This window comes from Alligator mississippiensis, chromosome 10, assembly GCF_030867095.1.
Source record: "Alligator mississippiensis isolate rAllMis1 chromosome 10, rAllMis1, whole genome shotgun sequence".
Classification (NCBI taxonomy): Eukaryota; Metazoa; Chordata; order Crocodylia; family Alligatoridae; genus Alligator; species Alligator mississippiensis.
In genome coordinates this window covers 43,639,573-43,657,373 of record NC_081833.1, presented here as the reverse complement: position 1 = coordinate 43,657,373, position 17,801 = coordinate 43,639,573, and the positions used below count along the sequence as shown (strand labels likewise).

Genomic DNA, 17,801 nt, shown 5'->3' with positions numbered 1-17,801 from the left:
CTGTTGGAAATTTTTAATTAAATAAAGCTCCTTGCTGTGTGGAAGGGAGGGAAAAAGTATAATTAAAAAAGGAGATGGAAGTGTACTTTTCAGCCTATCATGCTGAGATGTAGGCAATGCTTCTGATCTTTGTCTCGGACCTTTCTTTCTGCAAAAGGCATTCAATTCTTCAGATAACCTGTTATTTTAAATTACAGTAAGTGATTAGAGTGCCCTTTGCAATAGTCTGGTATCTGTATAATAAACCTGTGTAACAGCTACTGTGGAAACTGATGGAAAGTGCAGGGCTTGAACTGCAGGAAATAATTTACTGCATTTCTTTCAAAGCTGCAAAATATTTTGTGCTTTCTTTTCAGTAGCTTATGAGTTATGATTCCATTGTTTTGAAGGATGCTGTAGATAACAGTGGATTTCTCAATCCACTGTTTTTTCAATCCACTACTTCAGTAGTCCCTGTATCATTGTGTTGGGACATGGTGCAATCTTTCATATACAGTACTTATCCACACAAACACCCTTGTGAGGTAGGCAAGTCCCATTTCACAGGTGATGAATGGAGACACAGAAATGATGTGACTTGCCTGAGGACACACTAGGGATTTGTTATTGTAGGTGTGGGTATTATAATGTTGAACAACTTGCTTTTGTAGGAGGCTGAAGATTGTATTACTATGTAGTTTCTGCAGCATCTTTTGTATCCTGAGCCAAAGCCATTTTTGAGGTGACAGCGCCTAAGATCCAAGAGACAGCAGAGTGGGAGAGTTGCATTCTATGACATTCAGACATAGTGCACAGAGAAAGTGGAGCTCCGTGCACTAAATTTTGCTAGCACTCAGGAATATAGATGGTAGAAATGGAGGTTGTCATACAGACCAGGGAAGAAATGTGTGGTTTCTCTTAGTAGCAATCTCGGTAGTTCAGCCACTGAAGACAAGAGCAGACCCTTGAGAAAGGGCACGTAGGGAATGGACATTCATGTGTGCCTGTTCTTTACTGATACATGTCTGGGAGAAGGAAAGCAGGAAACAGGTAAGATTTTTGTTAGCTAGTATACTGGGTAGTACTACAGCACCTGAGAATGAAGACTGATTTTTTTCCTCCCTCCAAAGTGCCGACAAGTCTCCTGAGCAATAAGTTTGTTTTGAAAGCTGACTGCATAGCAAGACAGACTTGACAGATGTATTTTCTCTAAATGAAAGCACAAGTTCTTACTATTCACTTGCTATCTTGAATTCTACCCCCGTAGGCCATCCTAATACTCTTAATTCACCACTGCACACTCCTGGAATGTGCTTTTTTCCCAGCTCATGACTGCCACATGGGAAAGCAACCCAAGATCTTCCAAAACCAGTAGATCCATCTTAAAAGTATCTAGGAAAAATGTTAAAGTGAGGATTATAGTAAAAAAAGAGCCAATTGCAACGCTAATTTAAAAATAGTCATGATATATACACACATACACACACACTTGTACAGTAAAAGTTGTGTTAAGCAGCGTGAGTGGGGTAAGGGTGGTGCCGGGTGTGGTGAGCCAGTAGGGGGTGCTCCTGCATGGAGCCACCCACCTCACTGAGCCCAACTACCTTCCAGGCTTCGAGTGCCTCCCTCAGGGGCACCTTATGTCTAGCTGACCCCCTTCCTGGAGCATACCCACTAGCCTGGGGGTACTGCTGCCACCACCCAGGGACTGGCCTGATCCTGGCACTGTGCCCCCTGTGAAACACAGGCCTAGTAGCCCTCAAGAGTACTTGACTCATTTCAAGAACTTGGGGTGTTTCCTTCAGTCTGAAGCACAAATAGTGGTATTCCTTAGTCACCCAAAACAAGGGGACCCCAAGGCATAAGTTAGACCAACTCCCAATAAATCTCCCACACTAGGTACAAAGGAGAACTTTATTGGTTACAAGGAGTAAGGTTGGAATAGGGTACAGAGTAAAGCAATATCAGAGAAACCCCAAAGAGCAAACAGGGTGGCTGGGGTAGCCTTTGATCACGCATCTGTCTTACTGCAAGCTATATATCTAATTAAACCTCAGGTAGCTTGCTTACAAGTATCATCCAGATACAGGTGGAGATTCCCTCTGGAGGCAGGCAGCTCATTGATCACAAGTTTCTAGAGAGAGCAAGTTTCAGATAGTCCAGCTCTTCTCTCTGAGTTTTCATCATGGCTACCACACCTCTTCCTGGGCAGTCCTTGACTTATATAGCTCTTATGACCTCATTTACCTGGTCCAATGGAGGCCAGCACCTGTTGGCTGCCAGCCAACCAATTTGAAATGCATCACTGTTTGCTGGGCAGACTGGCAGAATCTCTAGAACACTAGGGAGTCCAAGCCCCTCACCCAGGTGTATGATGCCAGTCACGTAGGCAGAGGGAGCAGGTTTCCCCTCTCTCTCAGGAATGAATCCAACTCAGGTTACCTAGTCATTATACACTTATTCCAGCAGAGAGAACTGATCTCCCACTCATTTGTGTGTGACAACAGCTGAGTGCCAGTGCCTCTGAAATAAAACAATAAAAAATTCTTCCTGGTTCTCTTGACTAGGGAAGTATTGCAACGAGAATAGAGTGGACTGCAGCATGTCTCCACCTGGGATTTGCACTGGGACAGTGGCACTGATAGAGTTTCCATCCACGAGCTTCCATTAAAATAATAAACAGCAGTAGCAGGAACAAGCAGGTATTATCAGGCCTATTTTGAAGGGATATGTTGGGCAACACTATATTGCGATACAGGAGTTGAGTGGGGGCACAGCACTCAGTCATGAAGCTGGGCAAATAGATGGTAATCAGGGACACCCACACTTACTGCTCAGTGGGTTTGGAGAGATGCCTCTGAAATCAGTGAAAGCCCAGCACTGTGCCATGGTTGGCTGAGGACTGCCAGTATAAAGGGAGGAGAGACAGTCAGGTGTCACTGAAGACTGGACTATTCCTGTGAGTGAGAATACAGTGGATTGCAGCATATCCCCACTTGGGATTTGCTCTGGGGAAGTACAATGCCTCTGTATTCTCAAGTTGGGAAACAATGGCCTAGACCAGCAGTTCCATAATCATGGTCTGGAGCACATTTTTTGACATGTTATAGAGAATTGTCTGGCCACATGCTGCTGAGTGGCCACCTTGCTTCCAGCTGTAAAGTTGTATTAAAGCAACTACCTCCTAATACTCTTCATGGTGAGCAAGGTTTGCTGCTGTCACAACTACAGTGATAGAAGCCAGGTGGTCCATACATCTCAGACTGGAGGGGATATGTTTCGGACTATGAAAAAGAACAATCCTTTGATTATGTAATTTTGCACGTTACAAAAAGGTTTCAGAGCTCCCCAGCCTTACTAGATAAAGGAAGGTGGCTGTTTTTATTCTGACAGTTTTAAAAAAGACATCCTGTGACACAGGAGAAGGAAGCCTTGAGGGTACCACTGGTATTTGAAAATTTGTATCCATATTTTTATACTTTTGATTTGCTATATGAATATGGAGAAAACATTTAATGAAGCAAAGGTCATTGGAGCTGACACAAAAATGCAGCTCATTTGGGTCTTTTATTGACCCAAACAATAAACTTGTAATTAGAGATGACTCCAGTCCAGCCAGTCCTGAGATCTGACATCATTCATCAACCTTTGAGACGCTCTGGGCTGGGACTCTGCTGCTTGGGCCTGTTTGCTAAACTTCATTTTCTCGATTTCACTCCCAGTTTGTAATGCTTTTCTGTGTGTGCAGAGGGCACTGGAAGGGAGAGCAAGTAGTTTAATGCCACTTTGGCAGAAGGATTTGTGCACACCACAAACCAAACCCTTGGCATAAGCAAACAACACAAAGCATATCTTCTTACACACAGAAAGAGATGATTAGAGAGAGATTTGTCCAACTGGGCAATGAGATTAGTTAAATAGTCACAAATGCTCTAGAATGAGCCAAAAGCTGGCTATTTTTAGGGTATTTATTTATTTATTGGTGAAATTTTTTGAGCCCTCCCAATTAACTCTGTTATAAAAATATTATGAAGGGTGTGTTTGAGAGAAGGCCTTTGCCCCACTGGAGGGAGCAGTGTTTGTCTGTACAGCATTTGCCAGGGAGCTAGCAAAGCTTCCTCCCATCACTGTGTGTGTGTGTGTGTGTGTGTGTGTATGTGTGGGGGGGGGGAAGCAGGCCCCCCCCCCCTTAAATTCCAGCCCCAAACAACCTTGGGGAGTCCAGTTCCCTTTGCTCCCAGGAGGTCAGGCAAGCTGGCCTGCCACATGGCTTCATCTCCCAGCCTGGCAAGGCACAGGGGCCATTAGATTTCTCTTCCCCAGAGTGGGGAGGGGGATTTTCCCTTTCCTCTTTGCCAGAGCAGAGAGTAGGCAGGCAGTACCCTGAGTTGACAAGATGCAGATGCTGGGGGTAGAGCAAGGGGCTGGGGGGCTGGACTAGGAGTGGGGGCTAGTGGTTAGGGCGAAGTTGAGCTGGGGGCGGGGGTGAGGAGCTGCGAGCAGAGGGGTGGCCGCTCCCCTATGTGGCCCCTTGGGTCCGCCCCTGGCAGCTCCCCCGGCGGAGTGGCGCAGGGTGGGGTTTGCGGCGGTGCCCGGGAGCGGCTGTCAGGGGTGATGTAGCCCGTGTGGGAGGGAATACCCCCCGCTCCAGCATGAAGACGGTGTGAAAGATGTGCGAGCAGGCAGCGCGCTACTGCAGGGCGAGCGTCCACAAGCTCCTGCACAAGCCGCAGCCGCAGCTCCGGGGGCTGGACGGACTGCTCCGCTGGATAGTCACCAAGATGAGCGACAAGAGCGTGCTGGCCGAGCGCGAGCTGCTGCCCGAGGGGCAGGCGGCCGCCGCCCGCCACTTCTTCGCGGCAGAGCAGAGGAAAGGCACCTCGGTCATCCTGGATGTGAGTGAGCGGCCCCTTCCCCGGCCCGGCCGCCTTCCCCTCCGGCGGCTGGGTTTCCAGGCAGCCGCCGCGGGGTGGGCAGGGACGCCGGGCGCTGGAGCGTGGCAGATGCCCTTCCAGTGAACCGAGGCACCGGAGCGCCCGGCTGCCAGCTTCCCCCTCGGCCGGGACCTCACACCGGACAGCATTCGTGCAGCCGTGGGCGAGCACAGCCCCGAGGGACTTGTCCCTGCCCCGGGGTGTGGGGGTGCGGGTGCAGCCTGGGGAACGGGCTCCGGGGCCAGCACCTCTAGGGCTGCAAGTGGAGGAGGAACAGGGGGAAACCTCGGGAGACCCAATTCACTCTCTCTGCCACTGTGGGACTCAGGATGGGACCTGTAGTCTCACCCAGCAGCCGGCAGGTCTTATGTTGCTGGAAACCCAGCCAGCCTAATGCTGTACCTGACACGGGGCACAAGCAGTGCAGCGCTTTGTAAAATGGACATTAGCAAAAGGGCTACCTTTGCCATGTCCTAGCAGTAGGAACAAGGGGCTGGTTACACACCATTGGGCTTTTAAACAATTTCTTCTCTATTCCCATAACTTCAAGAATCCCATTTTTTTTCATAATCGGATTCTTGCATGAGAAACCTTTGTTGGGACCTTGTGCCTGTGCAAATTTACTTTGCAACTTTTTCTCCATTAGCATCCTGGCCAATAAAATAGAAATCGTTTTAGGTTAGTCAGCAACATTCCTGGGGACTCCTACATACTAGCATGCAATAAACTGTTTGCTATGGGTTTGTAACATTTATGTCTGTAGTTATTGGGGAATGTGTGTTTAGTGCCTTAATATTTATAGTGCTTTATCTAAATTAGATTTTTAGGAAATTATTTGCACTTCGAATTAAGAGAGAATGGACTAGTGGAGAAAAACAAACAGCAGAACAGGCAACTCCAGAACAAAACATAGTGCAAATGCTATAATTATATAGTCACTCAGACAATGGCATCTACTAATTTAAAACACACACAGCATCAATTTTACCATGGTGTCTTAAAAAAACAAAACAAAAACTGGAGCAATCATAAAAATAAGATATTGATGGCATGAGCTGAGGTTAGGGATAATTCATAATAGCTCTGTAGGTTTTGTGTCAAGTCTGCTAATATCCCTCAGTCCAAACCAGCAACACCACTTTTATGTTGGTCCTTGGATTTCCTGAATCATCTTACTGAATTGTAACAGATTCTGAGGCAGACACTGACACCCTCTAAAGACCCCAGAACTCATTTATTTATGATATAAGCCTGATTCTGGGATCTAACTTATAGGAACGATGAGCTGATTTTGTTGTTTTGATTCCCATGTTATTTTTGGCATAGCTGATGCATGTGATGAATCAACAGTCACTTCAAAGCAAGAGTTTTGGAGGGCAAAGACATGCTGCTGTTCAAAACTAATTGCTGCATCACGGAGAAAATGCTTTTCTTTCTTCACTGTGTTTTTCATGGAGTTGACAACTTTTTTTGCTCCATCCGCTCATAGAGTAGCAGCAGTTTAGTCAACAATTGTTGGAATTGGTCCTGAGAACATAGATGACACCGCTGGGCAAACAGCAGTGTTTTGGCCTGACCAAGTACTCTGTCAGTGGAAGATGCTGTTACAGTTAACAAGTGTTAACATTGCTTCCAAAAGGAAAAAGGATGATTTTAAGAAAGCAGGAGCTATAAAGCTGTAAAATGATTTAACCACTGGGAAACAAAATTGATACTAATGCTTGTCAGCATTAGACCCTGGCTCCTACCACGCATTCTGTTACTTTCCAGTTAGATTGCTGGAGTCGTCTTTGCATTATCTTTTATCAATTGCAAGTAGAATGAGGCAAATTCTGCAAAAATTATTTCTGAGGATTTTTAAAAATGTCTTAAAGTTTGCTCCATCTCCATTATTTATAATTACAGTAAAAGCTTCAACTTATTAAATCTTTATTGCAATAGGCTCTTTCCAAGCACCAATGAGGGAGGACTTGTTCCAAAGAATTTGCAGGTTGGTTGAGGGAGGGTGAGGAAAGTGGTATTACCATTTACAGACCTGAACATTCATGTGTTGGGAGAGTTTTGCCCAGGCAGTTTGTAGCAGATCTCAGAATTGAACCCAGAGCACCTTGCATGGTTCATACTCCTTAGATTTTGTGCTTCTTCCCATGAATATACAAATGTGGGTACAATTGTACTATTCTTATGATGTGTGTACAAAGCTCATTTTAAGATAATACTTTCAAATTTGCATAGAGGAAAATTTCTTCTCTTTCCTTTAACATAGAATGCCTAAATGAGTATATTATATTAATATTTCCAGGGAATAAACTATGCCATGGAACTATTTCAGCTTGCCACAACTAAGGGACAAACTTGAATTCTGAATGACAAGCCATAAAATAAATGAGCTGTGGAAAATGTAAACACACATTGAGTAACAAAATCAAGTAATTCCTGACTTCTTGCAGTTGTTCATTAAGAGGGGGAGGGGGGTGAAATGTGTTTAAGGATCACTGTCCTGAGACATATTTATCATGTTACTGTCATTCTCCTTATTCTTCCTCTTGTTCCAATATTACTTTGGCACATACATTGCTGATACCTTTACTTCAATTTGAGATCAACTATGTATACATGATTTTAAAAAAATAGTATGGCACAGACTCCAGAATAAAAAAATGCTTGTGAAAAATGCCTTCATTCAGCAGGCGTTTCGAACTTTAGAGTCTTCTGGATGACTGTTTGGATAAATGCATCCATTTAATTGTTACTCTTCAAGTTCACTGACATACACATTTCAGTGTAAGTCAGACTGTCTGTTAGACTGTCTAATACAAAGTTGAGAACTGATACTTTGTTAAGTCCTGTTGGAAGACATTTTTTTTGCTATCCTCTGGGCATGTCTACACATGCTACTGCACAGTAACTGAAATTATTGCACAGTATGGGCATGTGTCAATACATACACGCCCATACTGCACAGTAAATGTGGGGACTTATGCTGACATGAGCATAAATTTGATACCTGCGTTGTGCAGGTATCAAATTTATGCCCTATTAGTTACTGCCCAGTAATGCACATGTAGATACTTAACTGCACAGTAACACTGTGTATGGACTGACTTGGGACTAACTTTAGTCCGAAGTCAGGCCACACACAGCATTAATACACTTTAACGCCTGCACATGTAGACAACAGCTTATTCTTGCTTACTGCACAGTAAATTTAAGCCTGCATAAATGCACAGGTAGACACACCCTCTGATAACCAAATCCAGGCTTCCTTTTTTCTGTGATACAAGACAGACAATGGGGAGGTGGCGTATAGAAGAGGTAGGAATCATCAGTTATTTGCTAATTATCCCTCTAAGTGATTAATACAAATTTCTGCAAATCTTTGATGGATCATGCTTGATGTACGAGTATATATACTCCTCCACAAGATGAATAGAGCATGGACTGTCACCTTTAAAGACTAAGGAGGGATAAACTAGAAAAGGTGGAAGTTGTAAGATCTTACAGTTTCCATCAGGTATGCAAACACTGCCTGTGGTGAACAGTAGGGGTGTGCGAAACAGGCCCTATTCAATTCGGATTCAGCCCAAATCAGGGACAGTGATTCAATTCATTGATTCGGATCACTATCCCCTATTCAGTTTGGCTGAATCTGAATCTGAAGGTTGGATGCTAATTTGGAGAATCAGCCATTCGGACATAGACACAGCTTCAAATGTTTTTTCTACATACCTCCAGGTACCAGGCGTGGCTCGTGAATGCTGCAATGCTGGGGTGGATGGAGCATCCCACAGGACCGCGGGGGTGGGGTGGGGCACATGCTTGGCGGCAAACCCAGAAGTGTACCAGAAGTACTTCCAGTCCACATCTGGGTCCGCTGGGAAGCACACTGGGGAGCCCCCCCAGACCCATCCCAGCATGGCAGTCAGCCACGGGGGGACCCTGGGTGCCCCTCCAGATCCAGGAGGCACTAGTTGCCGAGCCATGGGAGGTACAGGGGGGGCCTCCCTGCATGCTTCTCGGTGGACCCGGAAGTGGACTAGAAGCACTTCCAGGTCTGCTGGGGAGTGCGCAGTTCCCACCCCCCCCCGCCTCTCATGTGGGACACTCCGTGAGCCCCAGCATTGCAGCATTAAGGGATTAATGGGTCCTCTTATTCGATTTAGATTCGGAGATTTGGCCACTGAATCAGACTGAATCTCTGCTGAATCAAATCAGCAACTGAAGCTTCGCACAGCCCTAGTGAACAGTCTTGGTCCTACATTTTGCATTTCACATCTCTGCAAGTGGCTTTAGACATGTCCCTTTGGGTAGGTAGAAAAGATGGCAAATAGTTTTTAAAAGCACTACTTAAATTTATGGTGTTCCAAATGTTAAAAATATTTAACATTTAACGACTAGCTTTTCTAAACCCTGTTAATTAACAAACAGTAAAGATCTATTTTAAAACAAAACAGGCACTTCCTTATAGAGTTAGCATTTAAAATGTAATTGATAAGTGCTATTAAACAGCAATGGCAAATTAAGCTGTGTTGATTTCTTGCACTAGAAAACGTGAAGCATTTTATCAACAAAATTGGCCTAATGTGCTAGGCAGGGAGCCATAGCTATGCTGTGTTTATCATCAAGGTATCTAAGCCCATTGTCATTCCTTAAATTTAGGTTACATTAGGATGCACCCCTTATACTTACAGTATAAAATACTTAGCAATATGTGAGCTTGGAATCATTTTGGTGGTGCCCTACTATTACAAACACCCATTTGCAAATAGTTTTCCTTTTCTATGAAACAAGTATTTAAACTAGTACATGAAGTTTATTAAAGTTGCTTTTAAATTACTGATGCAGATACTAATAAATTAAGACTAAACTGTAGCATTGAACAGGCAGTCATTGTACAGACTTACAACACAATTGGTTCCTGAAAACTGCATCGTAAGTTGAAACGTTGTAACTCGGAACCAATTTTTCCATAGGAAAAACATTATAAACGGGGGATTGGTTCCTGAACCAAGGCCCGATACCCTATTTTCACCAAAAATAAGCCAGAATTTTGTACTCAATCAATTTTAGATGAGTAATATATCTACATTAATATATTTATATTGTAAATAGCAATTTTATTGATTTGAAAAGACTTCTTTCAGGTGACTTTGCTGGACTTTTTGAAGAGCTCTTGGTTGGACTTTTTGAAGGGTTCTTGGCTGAAGTCTTCTCAGAAGTCTTGGCTGTAGGTTTTTTTGGTGTCTTGTCTGCTTTCCTAAAGAAAGTGTCCAGGGAAGTTTGGACAGATGTTGTCAGGGAGATAGGTGATGTAGTGAACTTGTTCACTGGTGTGGGGTCACGTCAGATCAAGCATCATAAAGTCAAAACTAACATCAGAAAATTGAAACAGGGTGTCAGTTTATAAATGTCATAAGTGCCATTTGTTGTAACTCAAAATCTCTTAAATTGAGGAGTTCTGTATTGGTATTTGAAATTTAATGGGCACTACTAATCCTGAAAGTTAAATCATGCATTAATTTACCCAAATTCATAGTATTCCCCTAAAGTTCATGAGATCTTAAAAATAATAATTACTAGGTTCTCTTTATTAGGGGTGAACTCATTTTTGGGGTCAATACTGATGGCTGATTATTAACCAGCCATAATGGCCAGTACTGATCCAATTATTGGCACGTGACCCCGCAGCTTGGAGAGCAGTATGTGGCTAGTAAGTCTGTTGCAGAGAAGGGGCGGAGGGGAGGGAAGGGATGTTAGGAGGCAGATCAAGGCCCCTGTGGCAAGGGAGGGAGTGGGGCAGGGGCAGGAGCAGCTTGGGCCATGGGTGGCTCATCTGGGGGATGCGGTGGGGCAGCTCCTGCGGCTTCATGCACCCTGGGGAGGTATGGGGGGCATGGGTCCCCTGGATCTGTGTGCGGGGTGAAGGCAGGCTAGTGCTGCAGGCTTGGGGCACCAGCCTCTTCCCGGTTGGGGGGGCTGGGCTGGGGCTGCATTCGGGCTGGGTGGGGCAGGGTGGGGCAGGCAGCAGTGGTCCCAAGCACAGCCCCAGCCCAGCCCCCCCATGTGGAAGAGGCTGGCTTAGCCCCCAGCACCAAGCTTGTACTAGGCAGCCTACCCTCATCCTGTGCATATATCCAGGGGACACATGTTCCCCATATCTCCCCTAAGGGTACATGACAAGCCACCTGTGGCTCCATCCCACACCCCGTCCTGGCTGGACAGCACCTCCCCAGCCCCACTCCCTCCCTCACTGTGGGTGCCTTGATCTGTCCCCCACATGCCTTTCCCCCCGCCCAACTTCCTGGCCAGATGCTGCTCTCTAAGTTGTCAGGCTGCATTCCTGACCACATGTATGCTGTGGCTGCATGCATGCATGCAGAATTTATTGGTTACTGGCCAAATCAGCCAAAAAAAGCCGATCACCAATAATGTTAATTTTCCTTTTATTGGTGCTGATATGATATGGACCGATATATTGATTGGTGCATCTCTACTCTTTATTTGTATTTTAGGTTCTTTGCAGAACCCTTTCAGGTTGGTATCTACAGCTGCAAGGGCTAAAACCCTCTTAAAAAGGAAAGCTGATATTCTTGCAGTTACTTGACACTTGGAGCTGGGGTTTTGAACAAAAAAAGATTAACAATAATAAAACAATAATAGCTGGCAGCTAGAATTAATGGGAAAGAAAAAGGGAAAGTATTGCAAATAAGCTACCATATGTCATCATATACAACACACACCATTTTCCCGAAAATCAACCCCCCAAAATTGGAGTGCCTGTATTAAGTGGGGAAGCTGATTTTCTGAACAGAATAAAAGCACCTTGCTCTGATTCCTGATTCACAGGGCAGCAGCTGTTGCTTTACTGTTCAGGCAGCTGAGGGAGTCAGTTGACTCAGTTCTTGATTCTAAAGGTGTTAATAATTGTCTCCCCACCCCTTTTTTTAATGGTCTCTCCTATTTCAGACCTGGAGACCTTTTAGCTCTTTTCAAAACCAGGGAAACCAGTCTTCAGCACTAGCTGGGATTTCAGTTTGAGTTTAGCAGAAAGGGGATGGTGAGTGATGAAGACTAGGTATCTAGCTGTAACACTGGAAAACCTTTTTTCTTCATTCTGCCTCTCAAAAACATGGCGTGTGTTTATATTCCATGATGTGTTTACATGCGAGAAAATATGGTATAGTAAATCCTAGAACTGGTGTGTTTATACACATACAACAGGAAACATAAATAGCTGAATATTACCAAAATGGAAAATGTCTAGATGGAATCCTTTCTTATTCCAATTGGTGGGAATCTCTCTCTCTTTCTCTCTAGATAGATATATAGATAGGTAGAGTGTGTGTGTGAGAGAGAGAGATCTATATATTTATAGATATCTATGAATCCAGATTGACATATAGATAGATTTATTTATCTATTTACTGACTTTTGCTACTAAAAACAACATCCCGAATAGTTTACTTAACAAATAATCCAGTTTCAGTTGGCCTGAAACTATTATGTGTTCTGGTTGAATTCAGTGAAATGTTTCAGGTGAAGAAAAAAGTTCAGAAATGTTGAAACACGAAAAATTTAGACATTTCTGAAATAAAACACTTTTCTTTCTCTCTCTCTGTTTTTTTGTTGTTGCTTAGATTCACAGGGAGATTTGGATACCATTCATAGCTCAGCAGGAGGAGGGGGAATTATGAGTACTCCCATCCCTGCATGTCCTGTAGTGCAAGATTAAGATACTCATGTGAGATGTGAGAAATCCATGGTCATATCTACTTTTTGCCTGATTCAGATCAGGGATTCAAATCAAGATACGAGGAGGGAAGGGTCTTCTCAATTTCTCCTCTTCAGTACAAAATAGAGTGGCTTCAAGTACTGCCTCAGCAAGAAGAGAGAAACTACAGATTCTGATCTCTGACCCAGTGGGTATTCAAATATTTTATAGCATGAAGGATTATGAACCCCCTCTCCCCTTGACTTTTTTCATAGCCTGGTGGTTAGGCAACTCTCAGGAGTGGTATGAGATTTAATTTTTAATTCGGGCTGTGAATTAGTGTATTTCACAATTCACTTACGGTTCTTTTCTTATTCCTATCTCCACTGGCCTTTTCACTTTTTTTTTATGTATTCAATCTCTCTTTCTCTGCCTTTCATCATATAACTCTTTGCTTTTCTTTATTCTTCTCCTCCTTGATCTTCTTTCATAAAATCTATATATAGGGGGCTAGTTCTGTTTGGGCCCAACTTTACAAAGTGTTTTCCAGTATCTTGACATGTCCTGACATGTTGCTTACAGATGTTAAAAAAAAAAGAATGGCACTTTAAACTCAGTGCGCTCCTGCACAGAGCCCAGCACATGGCCAGAAGAGGCATTGTATTAGTTGGATCCAGCTCGCCCAAAGTCTGTATAGATTGGGAGCTTTAGTGGGGCTTTTTTGGTGCTTTAATCTAACAGCTGATTGAGTGTTACTATGGCCCAGGTGGGAAGCACAGGGCAGATACATGACTCAACTACTAATCCAGTCAAGTGCATAATCAAATTGAAAACTTCATCCATCCCCTCTGCTGGCTGTCCAGTGAACTATGTGGAACAAGAGGTAGGTCTCAGATCAGTTACTAGTTGACATCTACCCCCCTCACAACTGGGTTGGCCCTTGGTTCTTGGCAATCTCAGCAGAGGTCAAGAACTAAATGAACAGAAATTGAACTACCCTTTCTTTTTTTTTTTTTTCAATGGTATGCCCCTGTGGCAGAAGGCCACCTCTGTTTCTCCCCATAAACTCTGCTCTGTGACAATTTGGTTAGGATGGGCCCAGCAGAGGATACACACCTTACCCTATCTCTTTAGGTAACCTGAGCTAGATACACTCCTGAAGGAGAGGGGAAATCTGCTCCCTCTGCCTATGTGACTGGCATCACATACCTTGGTGAGGGGCTTGTTCCCTGGGGAGCTAGGAACTGCCAGTCTGCCTAGCAACTAGTGATGCATTTCAAATTGGTTGGCTGACAGCCAACAGGTGCTGGCCTCCGTTGGACCAGGTAAATGAGGTCACAAGGGCTATATAAGTTAAGGACTGCCCAGGAGGAAGGGGCAGTAGCCATGAGGAAGACTCAGAGAGAGAGAAGGGCTGAACCATCTGAAACTTGCTCTCTCTCTCAAATTCATGATCAAGGAACTGCTTGCCTCCAAAGGGAATCTCCACCTGCCTCTGGATGATACTTGTGAGTAAGCTACCTGAGATCTAACTAGATATATAGCTTGCAGTAACTCAGATGCATGATCAAAGGCTACCCAGCCATGGGAGTTTGCTCTATGGGATCTCTCTGATATTGCTCTACCCTGTACCCTAGTCCAACCCTACCCCTTGTAACCAGTAAAGTTCTCCTTTGTACCTAGTGTGGGAGACTTATTGGGAGTGGGTCTAGATTATGCCTTGGGGTCCCCTTGCTTCGGCTACTTGTGCTTCTGACTGAGGGAAGCATCCCAAGTTCTTGAAGTGAATCAAGTACCTTTGAGGGCTACTAGGCCTGTGTTTCCCAGGGTGTGCAGAGCCAGAATCAAGCCCAGCCCTGGGTAGTGGCAGTGGAACCCCCAGGCTAGTGGGTGTGCTCCAGGAAAGGGGTTGGCCAGATGTGAGGTGCTCCCAGGGAGTCACCCAGAGCCTGGAAGGTGGTCAGGCACAGTGAGGTGGGTGGCTCAACGCAGGAGCGCCCCCTGCTGGCCTGCCACAGCCCCCATGATCAGAATAGAAGCACCTTAGTAGAACAGCATACCGCATATACTTAGGGATATAATAGGATATAATATAATAGGGGCCAGGTACAGACATACTCTTACCAGTGCAATGTTTGGAAACTGGTCTATACCTGTAATGGAACAGAAGTTCATCACAAAAAAAAATGGTTTATACCTGTAACAGAACAGAAGTTCAGCATATATACACTAGTTTAAAAATGATGGAACCCAGTCTAAGATTTGTTCCCCCTGACCCTCCCCAAGGCAAAAGTGTGTTCTGTTCACTACTGATCTAAACTATGCTGGTTACAGAAAACTGCATAACTTTGATTGATTCCCCCTTGGGCTTTTTGAATGTCTGTACCTAACCAGGAAGGACAGCTTGTACTACTGTCCTATTTGCATCTATTCTGTAGAGACGTAAGGGACCATCAGCACAGCACCTTTTCACTAATACTAACATTTTAAAATGTAAATAAAAATGCTGCAGCACTATAAGTCCTGGTTCCTGCATGAAATGTAGTCAGTCTTCCAAGGCATGATTTAACCACATATGATAAGAGCTCCTTTTGAAAATTAACAGGATTGGTTAAATCATCAGTATAAAAGCCCCCTTCTTTCCAGAATCCCCCTGATCTGGTTAAAGTTTGCCATGGTAAGCTAATATCTTACACTTGCAAATCAGTGAACTGTAGAGCTGAAATAGAGCTGCTGTTAAATGAGATTTCTGTGAGAGTATTACATCCAACAAACAGTTGTAAGTGGTTCCTCAAAACCTACGCTCATATCCAGCTGTTATCATATGGTGCCTGTTGAAATATCACTTATATCCTAGCAGTGGTTACCATAAAACAGTTCATCCCCTGCAATCCAGATATTAATCTCTCCTTTGTCAGTGCCTGCTCTAATTTAACTGTGCTAAATTAGTATTGTTACTTTCTCCAGTAATAGATTTTCATGGTACGCAACCACTCAAAACTGCAATAGGAAAATGGGAGAAAGAGTTTATAGGAACTTTTTCTTGTCAAGATGACAATCAGAACCTGTTGCAGTGGGATCAAGAGAAATCTACATAGAGCATAATGCCAGGGTGAGGGTGCCTATAAACTTCTTAGTAGTGTAAAATCTAAGAGTCCATCCAAATGGGAATGAAAACTCCTCTGAAAAATGAGCAGCCAAATGAGGAGACTTCTTCACAGATTTCTAGCCCTTTTATAGCTGTTTTGTGGCTCTTTGGCTTGACTGATTCAGTGAGGATACAACTCATATAAGGTATCATAGGGCCATAGCTGTCCTTGGCTGTCAGAAGCCACGGTATCTGGGTGCACCTCAGTTCAGTCATGAGGCTCTTTTAAATGGTACCAGAGGACAAAGTAACCATTGGCTGTCACCAGATCATGTTCTTGGAATATGAAAATGGAGTACACCCTTTATGACTCTTCCTCAGGGCCAGAAGAATAAGACTCTTTCTTATTGTGTACATAAGAAGTTCTTGTCACTTATCTCTAACTTGTAAGATTGCCTAGATAGGCAGCAGCTACAATTCCATCTCTTCTCCAGAGAATTTCCTGTCCTTGTGGGTAAATTACTTTAAAGCTGAATTTTTAATAGAAAAGATGCTTCCTTTCCACAGGCAGGGTGGCAATTTTAGGATTTAGGACAGACATAACCAGATGAAACTGCAAGAGGAATATAAGCTAAAAGTGCATAAAACTTGAACAGAAAAACGTGACTGGTATGACATGATTAGCAACCTTAATTCTGTGAAAATTAGAATCTTGACTACAATGAGAACTTTGAAGACTTGATGTTTTGATCTATAAAAGCAGTATCCCCAACAGGACAGATCCATGAGCATCATGGTGGGAGGATACTTCAGTACATACAGAGGAGGTCACTAAATGAATCCCCCAAACTAGCTCTCTTTTCTGTATTAAGCACAAGTAGCCGAACCAAGGGGACGCCAAGGCATACTAAGGAGATAGTAATGCTTGCCTCCCATCTTACTACTCATCCTACCCTGCTGCAGTTAACCCTTGAGATCGGATGATGACATAGCCCAAAGCATGAATGATTCATGTTAATAATGGAAGGCGCATCAGTCCACCTTGTCCTCACAAGGTGGGAATTTACTAACAGTGTTCAGGGCTAGAAAGTTAAGGAGCATACCTGATGCAAGAACAGCAGACTCATCAAGCTGGTCTCTTCTGTTGGGGAGTAAAAATTTACTCATAGGGGAAAGCATGGGAAGGGACTTCTCAGCGTGACCTGCAGGGGAACGTGGGAATATGCTACTCATTAATTAGATTTTTCATACAACTGATCATTGTCTTCCTTTTTTGTCCTCTTCAAAGCCTTTTCCAGCAGGCTTTGCTCACACCTCACTTTTCCCTGGATTCCTACTGATATTAGTGCAGTAATGAAAACTGTTGTTGGGTTGTGTGTGTTTCTTTTCTGAAAAATCAATATCATACTAAGTACTGAAGGAGCATTAATAAACTCTATATAGAGTTTAATAATTCTTAAACTTAAGGGAATGCTTGTGCAAAATGAATAAAATTGCAAGAAAATACTCAATTAAGTAGCTTCCAAAGAAGCAGCTTTGCCTCCAAGAGGAAATCTAAGGCAGAGTTGAGCGTTTATGTTACAACATGAGATTTCTCAAGGTTATTAGCATCGCTGGTGTTTTGAACTGCATAGTGCCATGAGCCCAACTATTGTTGTTTAAACATGGGAACCGAACATTGAAAATATAATTTGATTGTTTTTTCTCCTCTGAATTTTTTAGTTTTATTGCAGGATAGTTTTTATGTTCAGTTTCATTACTGAGACAGTTTAGTATCTTCAATGTTTTGCAGACAACTGGCCATGTTTATTGCCCATGTAACTCCATTGAAATCAATAGGTATACACCACTGATAAATTTGGCACATTTTATGTGCATAATTTGGCTGTACTTTGGAAGGCTTGTATATTTAATACATTTAGGAGCATAGACAACAAACATTAAGTGGAGATGATGGGTTCAGTGTTTTTCGTTCAGGCAAAATTCCCTGTTTAATTCCTAATAGTGGTATGTTAGCCTGACAATCAGAGAATCTGAGGTGATGGTGTGGGAAGAACATTCTTGGTCATTTGCATGCAGGCCCTTGCAT

The 17,801-nt window shown here is 43.6% G+C and overlaps 1 protein-coding gene across 6 annotated transcripts in view; it reads left to right on the top strand.

The window, feature by feature from the left end:
• The first annotated feature begins 4,534 nt into the window (after positions 1 to 4,534).
• The window catches only part of NECAB2 (N-terminal EF-hand calcium binding protein 2), a 441,556-nt gene continuing 428,289 nt past the window's right edge, over positions 4,535 to 17,801 (top strand). For 3 of the 6 annotated variants that reach the window (XR_009455239.1, XM_059713747.1, XM_059713748.1), the window contains exon 1: positions 4,535 to 4,874. Coding sequence is in view for 5 of the 6 variants with exons in the window: in XM_059713747.1 (XP_059569730.1) it covers positions 4,650 to 4,874 (225 nt within the window). In the remaining variant the exon portion in view is untranslated. Of the gene's footprint in view, positions 4,875 to 14,108; positions 14,133 to 17,801 lie in introns of those variants that run through there. The other 3 variants (XM_019499209.2, XM_059713749.1, XM_059713750.1) reach the window with 3 other exon arrangements.